Source organism: Odocoileus virginianus, chromosome 23, assembly GCF_023699985.2.
Source record: "Odocoileus virginianus isolate 20LAN1187 ecotype Illinois chromosome 23, Ovbor_1.2, whole genome shotgun sequence".
Classification (NCBI taxonomy): Eukaryota; Metazoa; Chordata; class Mammalia; order Artiodactyla; family Cervidae; genus Odocoileus; species Odocoileus virginianus.
Window position 1 is genome coordinate 27,171,104 of NC_069696.1, and position 11,549 is coordinate 27,182,652.

General features: G+C 46.6%; 1 protein-coding gene across 1 annotated transcript in view; it reads right to left on the reverse strand.

Moving 5' to 3' along the window:
* The window catches only part of ST8SIA1 (ST8 alpha-N-acetyl-neuraminide alpha-2,8-sialyltransferase 1), a 163,914-nt gene extending 156,971 nt beyond the window's left edge, over positions 1-6,943 (reverse strand). Inside the window, exon 1 of the mRNA XM_020893667.2 lies at positions 6,217-6,943. Coding sequence (XP_020749326.1) covers positions 6,217-6,452 — 236 coding nt within the window. The 5' untranslated portion in view covers positions 6,453-6,943. The remainder of the gene's footprint in view (positions 1-6,216) is intronic.
* Positions 6,944-11,549: the final 4,606 nt, after the last annotated feature.

An 11,549-nucleotide genomic window follows, 5' to 3' on the forward strand; every position in this document is an offset into this window, starting at 1 on the left:
CAAGCTGGTTTTAGAAAAGGCAGAAGAACCAGAGATCAAATTGCCAACATCCGATAAATCATCAAAAAAGCAAGAGAGTTCCAGAAAAACATCTATTTCTGCTTTATTGACTATGCCAAAGACTTTGACAGTGTGGATCACAATAAAGTGTGGAAAATTCTGAAAGAGATGGGAATACCAGACCACCTGACCTGCCTCTTGAGAAACCTGTATGGAGGTCAGGAAGCATCTGTTAGAACTGGACATGGAACAACAGACTGGTTCCAAATAGGAAAAGGAGTACGCCAAGGCTGTATATTGTCACCCTGCTTATTTAACTTGTATGCAGAGTACATCATGAGAAATGCTGGACTGGATGAAGCACAAGCTGGAATCAAGATTGCCAAGAGAAATAGCAATAACCTCAGATATGCAGAAGACACCACCCTTATGGCAGAAAGTGAAGATGAACAAAAAAGCCTGTTAATGAAATGAAAGAGGAGAGTGAAAAAGTTGGCTTAAAGCTCAACATTCAGAAAACTAAGATCATGGCATCCAGCCCCATCACTTCATGGCAAATAGATGGAGAAACAGTGGAAACTGGCAGACTTTATTTTTTGGGATCCAAAATCACTGCAGATGGTGACTAGCCATGAAATTTAAAGATGCTTACACCTTGAAAGGAAAGTTACGACTAACCTAGACAGCATACCAAAAAGCAGAGACATTATTTTGCCAATGAAGTTCCGTCTAGTCAAGGCTATGGTTTTTCCAGTAGTCATGTATGGATGTGAGAGTTGGACCATAAAGAAAGATGAGCGCCGAAGAATTGGTGCTTTTGAACTATGGTGTTGGGGAAGACTATTGAGAGTCCTTTGAACTGCAAGGAAATCCAACCAGTCCATCCTAAAGGTGATCAGTCCTGAATATTCATTGGAAGGACTGATGTTGAAGCTGAAACTCCAATACTTTGGCTACCTGATAAGAAGAACTGACTCATTTGAAAAGACCCTGATGCTGGGAAAGTTTGAAGGCAGGAGGAAAAGGGGATGAGACAGGATGAGATGGTTAGATGGCATCACCAACTCAACGGACATGAGTTTGAGTAAACTTCGGGAGTTGGTGATGGACAGGGAGGCCTGATGTGCTGCAGTCCATGGGGTTGCAAAGAGCCGGACATGACTGAGCGGCTGAACTGAACTGAACACAGTGCCACGCACATAACAAGGGCCTAATAATTCTTTGGCTTTGTTGTCACTGTTACCATGTCAGGTGCCAAGAATAAAGCCTTGCACACAAACCCTGAGCAGAAGCTTATTTCTGAGGAACAAACATAGTGGGTAAGGACCTGACAGAAGAGACAAATGCAACTCTCCTCATGCTACTTAAGGGCCTTCCAAGTACTCAGCGGTAAAGAATCCACCTGCTGGTGAGGGTGGGATGATCTAAGAGAATAGCACTGAAACATGTGTATTATCATACATGAAATAGATCGCCAGCCAGTCCAGGTTCGATGCGTGAGACCGGGTGCTCAGGGCGGGTGCACTGGGATGACCCAGAGGGATGGGATGGGGAGGGAGGTGGGAGGGGGGTTCAGGATGGGGAACACATGTACACCCATGGCTGATTCATGTCAGTGTATGGCAAAAACCACTACAATACTGTAAAGTAATTAGCCTCCAACTGAAAAAAAAAAAAAAAGAATCCACCTGCCAATGTAAGAGATGCAGGAAACATGGGTTCAATTCCTGGATCAGGGAAGATCCCCTGGAGAAGGGAATGGCAACCCACTCTAATATTCTGGTCTGGGAAATCACATGGACAGAGGAGCCTGGAAGGCTGCAGACCACGGGGTCCCAAAGAGTAGGACACAACTGAGCACTCAACATAGAGCCTGCGAACTGACTATTTAATCAGATGCAGCAAGAGTTGCCTAGAAAGTTTAAGTCTCTATGGTAGGGTGAACTGATTTATGTATCTTTCTACCGCTATGTGGATGAGAGGGAAACTTTCTGTTTAGCAAAACTCTTAAAGCTTCCTTGCTTTCTTGCTGCTCCCCATCCTCCCAGGGGATTTGTCAAAATTCCCCTCTGAGGGGTCAGACATGTAACAAGTTCTAAGCTTGGAGAAGAAAATCACAAAAGTAAGTGGAAGCACAAAAGGCAAAATGGAATCTGAAATTCCAATGCTTATAAACCTAAGCAAACACTTTCTTTTGTCCTCACAGTATTTTAGAAGACTTTAAACCACATTCTTTCCTCATATGTTTTTGTCAGTCACCACACAGGAAGAGGTAAGCTGTCTCAGAGAAAGCAGCTGTCCATCCTTTTGTCCACTGCTATCCTCGAGGGCCTAACTCAAATCTGGTGCACTGTAGTCACTCATTAAATATGGGTTGGCTGACTGGCTGCAATTATTTGCATGCGTGTATATATGAATGTGGGCTTCCCCGGTGGCTCAGTGGTAAAGAATCGCCTACAATGCAGGAGCCACAGGAGCTGTGGGTTCGATCCATGGGTCAGGAAGATCCCCTGGAGGAGGGCACTGGCAACCCACTCCAGTATTCTCACCTGGAGAAACCCAGAGGAGCCTGGTGGGCCACAGTTCATAGCATCACAAAGACTTAGTATGCATGCATACATATATGAATATATGTATTTATGTCAATACACATACATACATCATTCCATAGTTTATGAATAAACGTGTATGTATCCCCACACATAAGTGTACATGGTACATTTATGCATGTGTTTGTATTTGTGCAGAAGATATGTCAGACTAGAAAACACAGATACCTGTTTGCCAAAGTTGTGTCTCCTTAACACAAAAAGGCTTCGGCTGACCTGTTTCATATTTAACAAACAGACAAACCTCGTAGCTCACAAGGCTTCCCTCATAGCTCAGTCAGTAAAAAATCTGCCTGAAATGCAGGAGACCCTGGTTTGATTTCAGGGTCAGGAAGATATCTTGGAGAAGGAAATGGCAATCCACTCCAGTATTCTTGCCTGGAGAATCCCATGGACAGAGGAGCCTGGCAGGCTACAGACCATGGGGTCACAAGAGTCAGACATGACTTAGTGACTAACCCACCACCACATGACAAACCTAGACAGTGTATTAAGAAGTACAGACATCACTCTGCCAACAAAGGTCCGTCTAGTCAAAGCTACGGTTTTTCCAGTGGTCATGTATGGATGTGAAAGCTGGACCATAAAAAAGGATGAGCGCCAAAGAATTGATGCTTTTGAACTGTGGTGCTGGAGAAGACTCTTGAGAGTCCTTGGACAGCAAGGAGATCAAACAAGTCAAATCCTAAAGGAAATCAATCCTTAATATTCATTGGAAGGACTGATGCTGAAGCTGAAACTCCAATACTTTGGCCACCTGATAAGAAGAACTGACTCACTGAAAAAGACCCTGATGCTGGGAAAGATTGAGGGCAGGAGGAGAAGGGTACAACAGAGGATGAGATGGTTGGATCGCATCGCCAACTCAACAGACATGAATTTGAGCAAACTCCTGAAGACAGTGATGAACAGGGAGGCCGGGCGTGCTGCAGTCCATGGGGTCACAGAGTCAGACACGACTGAGAGACTGAACAACACCATTACTATCTACGTACTGACGATCCAGATGTTAAAAAATCAATTAAACATCCGGAGTAAAAAACAAAAAGGCTTAACAAACAATGATACTTTGACTATCTTTCAAAATCCTCCTCCCTGTTTATTAACTTCAGTGTAAAGCGGGGGAGGGCAGTGGCGGGTATAAGGACCAATAATGATTCTTTGCAAATCTGCCAGGTGAAACATTCCAAATTCTTCTGGCCTGGTCAAGTGTCCTTATTTAAGTTGTAACATTTACAACTCACAATTTACAATTTATAAAACTGGAATGATACTATTGACTGGTTATATGTGCCAGACACTGGGCAGTCAATGGTTTGGTTTTTTTTTTTTTTTTTTCTATTTAAACTTTAAACCAGCTCTGCAAGGTAGATGTTATTATCTCCATTTATTCATACTAAAACTAAAACTCAAAGAGATAGAGTAATTTGCTGAAGATACTCTGCTGTTTACCTAGTCATGGCAGTCTATAAACTCAGGATTCGACTCTGAAGCCCACTCTTTTTCAGCCCACCAGGTTCTTCTGTCCATGGGATTCTCCAGGCAAGAATACTGGAATGAGTTGCCATTCCCCTCTCCAGGGGAACTTCCCGACCCAGGGATCGAACCCAGGTCTCCTGCATTGCAGGCAGATTCTTTACTGTCTGAGTCAAGCAGCCTACATTCAGCAGTACCTCTTACACACTTTTATAAACACTAACTTCGAGGGATAAGTGTTCACAGTTTTCACTTGTTGTTCAGTCGCTAAGTCGTGTCCGACTCCGCGACCGCGTGGACTGTAGCACACCGGACTTCCCTGTCTTTCACTGTCTCCTTGAGTCTGCTCAAATTCATGTGGATTTTCCTAAGTAATTCTCTGCACGGAGAGACTAACCCACACGCCAGCCAAGCACAGTGAAGATCACCCCAGGCTACAGACAGCAAGAGGAAAGTGTGTCTCAGGAACAACCCGCCTGGGCTTCTCAGAAAATGAAGCATTTTCCTCTTGATGATGTCCTGCAAAAGAAATCCAGTCTCTAACAGAGCTTCATTCTTGCTTCTCCTATACAAAAAATGGGCTCATTCATTGCAAACGAATGGGAAGTTCTGAACTAATTTCCTTATATTACTTGAAATGAAAGTGCTTTTGGTCTTTAGAGCAAAGAACTGCTGCACGCTATGCCCTTTGAGTAGAACAATCAATACTGTGAAGGTGAGAGAAAATGAGCTCTTATACATTTTTAAGGGGAGTGGGGTTATTTTTAAACTTAATGATAGCAGTATTCTAAAGAGAGCAAAGGAAATTCCCAGTTTAGAGAATTCCGCTGCCTTTCCCTGCAAGGATTGGCTGTTTACCTCTTTGACCTTCTTTCCAGGAGCAGGTCTGAGAAACGGAGGGAAACCATATGTTTTCAAAGTTTGTTTGTTATCTTTTTTAATTTACAGATGTTTCTGAGCATTTGTAACAGCTGTAAAACTGTTTCAGTTGGTTCTCACCTGGCCCTATATGCCTTTGCTCCGCATAGGAAAGCACTTCTACCCCCTCCATATCCCTAGATCGCAACCATCACAGGAAGAGTCAAGCGCAGCATCTTCAGCTGAAGGGTGAAGGTGAAAGGGGCCCCTGACCGTGGAAGAAGCACCAGGGTGTCCCTTCAACATGACCAGGAGGACCGAGAAGAAAAAAAGGGAAGCTCTCTGCCTCACCTCCGGTCTTCCCGCACAGCCCCTCCTGCCAAGAACTCATTTTTAGCCCCTTAAACGTCCCAGAAAGGAAGGGAAACTTCGACCTCTGAGTGATCCTCAGAGTTCTGATTTCCAAGCTGACTTTAGTTTTGTGTGTTTTCTGATTTCAACTCCCTGCCTAAAGCACATCTCCCGGTCACCAGAAGACAGAAACCGTGTAAGCCGAGCAAAATTGCTTTATGTGACAAAAATTCCAGCTCTGACCCCACAAAGGTATATGACCTTGGGGGAAATTAACTCCTCCTCCTGAAGATTTAGCTTGAGGGTGGGGGTACAATGAGGATATAATATCCATTATTAGAAAGTTGATAAAGCCCCAATAAAAATCACCCAGTCCCTGACTCTTTAGCAGACAGGGTTATCAACGAGTGTCCTGTGTTTATTATGGGCTCAGTGCACAAAGCAGCGGGGCCAGGCTGGGTGTCCATGTTTTCACCGTCCACGACTCCCTCGTTAGTGACTTCTCGAACCAACCATTCACCAAACCCCAGGAAGATGCCTGGTACCTGCTTCTAGTTCTCCACTGCTCTGAACTTCTACAGAGCCCGAGATGCATCCTCATTAAGTTCAAGGGACAAAGTTAGCCTAGCTGCTTCTTCTCCTAGGTCATCAGGCAAATCGCTGACTACCACTCAGGCTTGGGAAGAAAGGCGAAAAGACTTTCCATGGCCAGGGCAGCTGTCCGCACATCTCTCGGGGTTAAGGGCTGGGGAAGGGCCCCCTGACTACCGTCTCCAGGCTGGGGAACGACAAAGAAAGGGAGGAGGATAAGAAGATGGGGATGAAAGGGCCGCTGCGAGGCAGTCCTCGCCGGTGACCCTGTCCTCGGCGCCCCGGGGGAGGAAAGGACACGAGTGGGGTGGAGCCGCGAAGGCAGGAGTACCTGAAGATCCCGGCCGCCGTCCGGTTCCTCCTCCACGCAGTGCCTTGTTGCAGGACTCCCTGCACGATCTCCTTCTCGTCCGGCAGCCGATAGACAGGGAAGACGTAGAGCCAACAGAGGATCACAATGCAGAGGGCACTGGCTCCCACGGGCAGCCGGGTCCGCGGGAACTTCCACGCCAAGACGGCCATGGCCCCTCTGGATGTGTGTCGCCGGGCCCGCCCGCAAGGGCTCATCGCAGCCCCCGGGTCCCGGGGTGGGGGGTTGGGGGCGACGGCCAGAGCCTCAGCACCAGGCTAGGCGCAGCGGCAGCGGAGGGTCCCCCCACCGCCGGCCCCCCATGCACACACACCTTCCGCTTTCTTGCACGCACTGGGACGCCCGCTCCTTGGGCACCCAGGACCCCAAAGGTCAGCGCAAAGATTTTTTTTTCCAATGCAACTTTTCCAAGGATGTCTGGCTAGGGTAAGTGGCCGGCGAGCAAGTCACGAGCTACGGCCATGGTCGTTTCTCCCTGCAGAAGGCGGGCGCCGGGGTCTCCGAGAGCGCGGGGTGAAGTGGGGGGCGGCGGCGGGGTGTTGCTCCCGCCGGTTCTGCAGCATCACCGTCGCCCTCGGCGTGGGTCCGGGGAGAGGCTCAGCTCCCTCCCAGACATCTGTCCCGCGGCGTCCCTTTCTGAGCGATGCTCTTGCGCCCTTCGCCGCCTCTCCCCGCCTCCCGCGCTGCTGCGCCGCCAGCACCCCCCCCCCCCCGCCCGCCCGCCCCACGCCTCCCCCTAGACGCGCCAAGTCCTTGGAAATTTCCACGGCGGCCGGGACCGCTAGCCCGCCCCGGGCTTCTCCTCCTGGCTTGCCAGGACCCCCGCTCCCCACCCCTCCCGGAGAAGAAAAGAACTCGCTCTCATCAGTGAATTCAGCGGCGCGCCGCAGCCTTCCGCGGCGCCCGGGACTTCGCAGACACACGCCCGGGGATTGGTGGAAATCAAGGTCTCCCCTCCTTCCCCCACCCGCGAAATTGCCTCCTTTGACCCGTTCAGATCCGCGACGCTCGGCTGGAGAGCGAACCCCCCTCTCCCGCTCTGGTCCCTCCGGAGGTAGAGGCAAACAATAAAATAAAAACAATAAATAATAACCCCCCTCCACCCAAATGTATATATTGAAATCCCTGAGCGTGGCCAAGGCTGGCGGATAGCCTGTCCCTCCGACACGCAGCCGGCTCGCCGGGGCTATCACCCCGCCGCCGTCACCCTCCGCTCTCTCTAACTGGTTGGTTATTAACCCGCAGTGAGGCGCGAGGAGGCCGGCGGAGATTGAGTCCTTGCTGGGCCCCCACCCCCATTCCCCGGTCCCGAAGCCGCGGCTCCCGCGGCCTCTGTGCGCGCGCGCAGGCGTGCACACACGCTCGCGGGCCCGCGCGCGCGCGCGCACGAGGAGGTGCTTACACCTCGGGGTCCTCCGCCTCGCCTTTGCTCTTGCTCTGCGGGGAAGGGTGCTGCCGCATCCAGATGTGAGGGCGGCTGGTGGCCGAGCGAGCCGACCTCGGGACGTGACAATGCATTAGAGGCGCGGTCGCCTTCTCGCCCTATTACACGACCGGGCCGTCTGTTCCTCGACGTCTTTCTAGCTCCACCGACCAGCTTATCGCAACCCCGACCTTAGACAAGCGCCACCCGCCTGCGCCGGCGGGGTCCAGATACCCATAGTGTCTGCTACCACTGGCGGCCGGGCGAATAGCGCGGCTACCTCCTAGCGGTTGCCTGTTCTGTTTGCTTAGGCATCGTGTCAAGCATGAAGTGTGCAGGGACAAAGAAATCTCTCAGCCTGCTAACGGGGTCGCCTTCGTCGTCAGCAGATCACAATTTAAGGCCATAGCTTCGGCTGCTCAAGCCCACTTTGGCCACCGCGTCCCGCAAATCTACAGTGACTGTTAGGTAGCCTGATGCATCTTTATCTACTGAGAGATGGGATTTGAGAAGTTGATGGAAAGTTATTTATCAAAAATCACCACCAAAGTTTCATCCTACCTCCAAGGCCCACTGCCCTCCGCCTGCAAGCATGCCCCAGAAATCCCTCCTACTTACTTTAGGCAGATCAAGAGAGACGAAGAAGCGCGAAATACCAAAGTTACATCTTCCACAGTGGAGCCTAATCCAGAGTCTTTGAAATGTTGATTACCTGAAATCCGGCAAAGTACCCCACCAACCTTCTTCTGCTCTGGGAAGGGGATTCGGGGAACGGGGGCGGTCCAAGGGGCCAGGGAAATGTGTCCCATAGTTGCCAGACTGGATAAATCATATGCCTCCTTTGTTCCAGTGATTTAAATCGAACTCAGACTATCCCAGTTTCTCTATTTTTCCCCCTAGTCCAAGGGATACCCCTATTCCAATTTAAGGGCTACAAATCAATAGGACAGCAAATATAGTTTGGTTATGAAGGGGCTGTGTGAATGTTTCCCTATTTAACATCATTTAAAAATGCAGCAAAGTTGTGCCTTAAACTGAGGGGCTTCTGTGATGCAGTGTGCTGTTTTTCCTTCTTCTGAAAACTAAGATTCTATTTCTCTACAATCCAGCTTCATTACCTGCTTCTCTGAAGCATGAACACTTGAATCTAGGCAGACCATTGCCCGTCCCCCTTCCAAGTCACACAGGCATCTCTTTTGTCACTGTGTTTTGTGGTCCATGTACTTCTCATATGGGATATCTTTTTTTCTCCCTCCATACGAATACAGTGCATCATTGAAGGCCAATCTAAGTCACTAGGGATTTCTCCCTCTATGTGTTCCCAGATCACCTAAAACACAGACTTCGTGAGTAGGAACTCATTCAACGTTTCTGATTTCTGCTTCTATTCCCTTTGACCTCCTGATCTGAATGTCTGTAGCATTGCCTGTCTCTGACAGATGATTAAACATTTAGATGTGTCATGTTGTGTTGCTAGCATTTTTCATATGTAGCTTTGTCTCAGCAACGGGGCAGTAAGAATATTAGGTCTCATGTATCAAATGACAAGCCTATGCTTTTCATCCAAAGGAGGATCAATGTCTGGGGAAGAGCAGGAACAATATTTTACTTTTTTTTCATATTCCTCCAGGTGCCATCTCAGGCTTGAACACATACATACTCAACAATTGTTGCTTGAATACTTTCTTGATAAATCTGAGCATCTCAAATTATTCCAGCTGTTGCTAAGGCAGCACTGTTTAAGGAAAGGTATAAACCCCCATGTTTAATGTTTTAAATAAAATATTTTACCTGATATTTAGCTCTCTGACTTATGTAACTTTTAGTAGGCAGTTTAGGTGTCGTTTTATAGTTCTGCATCTGAGTACACACAAGCAGGGTTTGCTCTATAAATGTCTTTTACGGGGACCAGTAAACACTATGTAAACACCATGGGCAAAACTACCTGATATCAGAAGTAAACTTGATGGGCAGTGCTTTTGTGACATTGGAGTTGTGAAAGCTGGTCTAAGATACATCCATCACAGAACTGAAGCCATGGAGAAGGGAGAGAAAAAGAGCTCCTCTCATTGAACAGTCAAGAGAGACCAAAATGCAGAAAGATGATCAGAGTGAATTGTTCAGGTGCAATTTACAAGTTAGCTTGAACGCTAATGGTGTGTAGAGAAATATTAGTAGTCACATAGTAGTATCTCATTAAAAGATTAAAAATTCAAAAATGCCATCCTTTTTTCAGTCTCCTCTCAAGTTCTTGTTGTCAGAATGACTTGGAATGAAGAAACAAAAGCCAAAAATATGCCCTTTTCACAACCAGTTACAATACCAAAGTAAATAGGGTTGTAATTTGAGAAAGACTCTGAATAAATGCATTTGCTTATTTTTACTCCCTTTTGTGACCCGCTAAAAGACGGTAAAGGAATAAAAGAGGCATAAACTCAAAACAAAACAAGATAAAAGGAAAGGATGCATAAGCACAAAAATGATGTCAAGAAGTTCACAAATGGGTAAACAGTTGAAGAGTAAGAACTGATTTATCAGAACTGAGGAAACTCTGGGCCTTCAGGTGATATTGTGGGGGGGGGGGCACACAAGATGGAGCAGTATAGATTGAAGCGAACAAGAGTCACACTAATTGGCAAGATGGAGTTCTTCAAAGGCTCAGAAATTAGAAGTACCTCTTACCTCTGAAGATGGAGGTAATGGACGAAAGAAAATAAGAGGTTTGTTTGGAAGTCTTTAGAAGGAAGTAATGTCTCTAGGAACAGTCGTGTCTTCTAGCCTGGCTTAACATAAGAGATCAACCTTCTATAGAGACTGGCCAGCACGAAGAAGAAGACCTACAGATTGTGATATATGCAGGAGGTCTCCATCCAAATAGCCATATCCCTACCTCACACCCTGTAGTGAATCCCATCAGTAGATAAGATCAACTCACACAGACCCACTGGCTTCTTTGTTAGGCTTCAATCTTAAATAAGAGTGGGGAGTCAAGGATCTAAAAAAAATGCAAAAAAATAAATCAACCCAGAGTGGGGAAATCTCTAATAAAAACTATAATAAAATATTAACAGGGTTAAGAGACAATCCATGAAGCAAAGGGGGGAAAAGGCATATTCAGGTGACCAGATTAAAAACATAGTAAACACACACACACACACATACACACAAAATTCATAGAAGAGTTTGAACACAAAATCGAGGAAGTCTCCCGGAAAGTAGATCAAAATGATGAAAGAGAGCAAAAAGAACAGACTCAAGCAGAAAAATAAACATCCAAAATAATAGGAATGGAAGAGAAAAAAAACTAGGAGAAAATTTTCAAAGACATACTTAAAAAGTCCTAAAATTAGAGTCCATCAAGGTCTCAACATAAGGAATAAAAAAGACCCACAACAAAGGATATATGACAGTGAGATTTTAGAAAGCAAGGAAGAAAAAATTGTGAAAGATTTTTTTTAACACAAAAGACTGGATATAATGATGGCATTAGATTTATCAAAAACAGCATTGGAAACCAGAAGGAAATGGGGTTAGGCCATCAAAATTCTTAAGGAATTTTTTTATAGCCTCAAGTAGAGTCAACATATTACTCAGATCTGAAGGTAGAATCTGCAATTTTCAAATGCAGATTTCAAATTTTCAAAAGTCTTAAAAATTTTACTCCTGGGCACTCTTTCCTGGGAAGATACTGGAAAGAGTCCACTAAAATAAGTCTACCAAGAAAAAAATGAATTAGGGATTCAGAAATCCAAGGTTCTCATACAAGCAGGGAGCAAAGGGAATTCCTAAAGAAATAGCCTCAGATCAGAGAAGAACAATTAATAACTTCTGGTTTTAGCTCAAAAGTAACTTGGAAGCTGTAACTCCCATC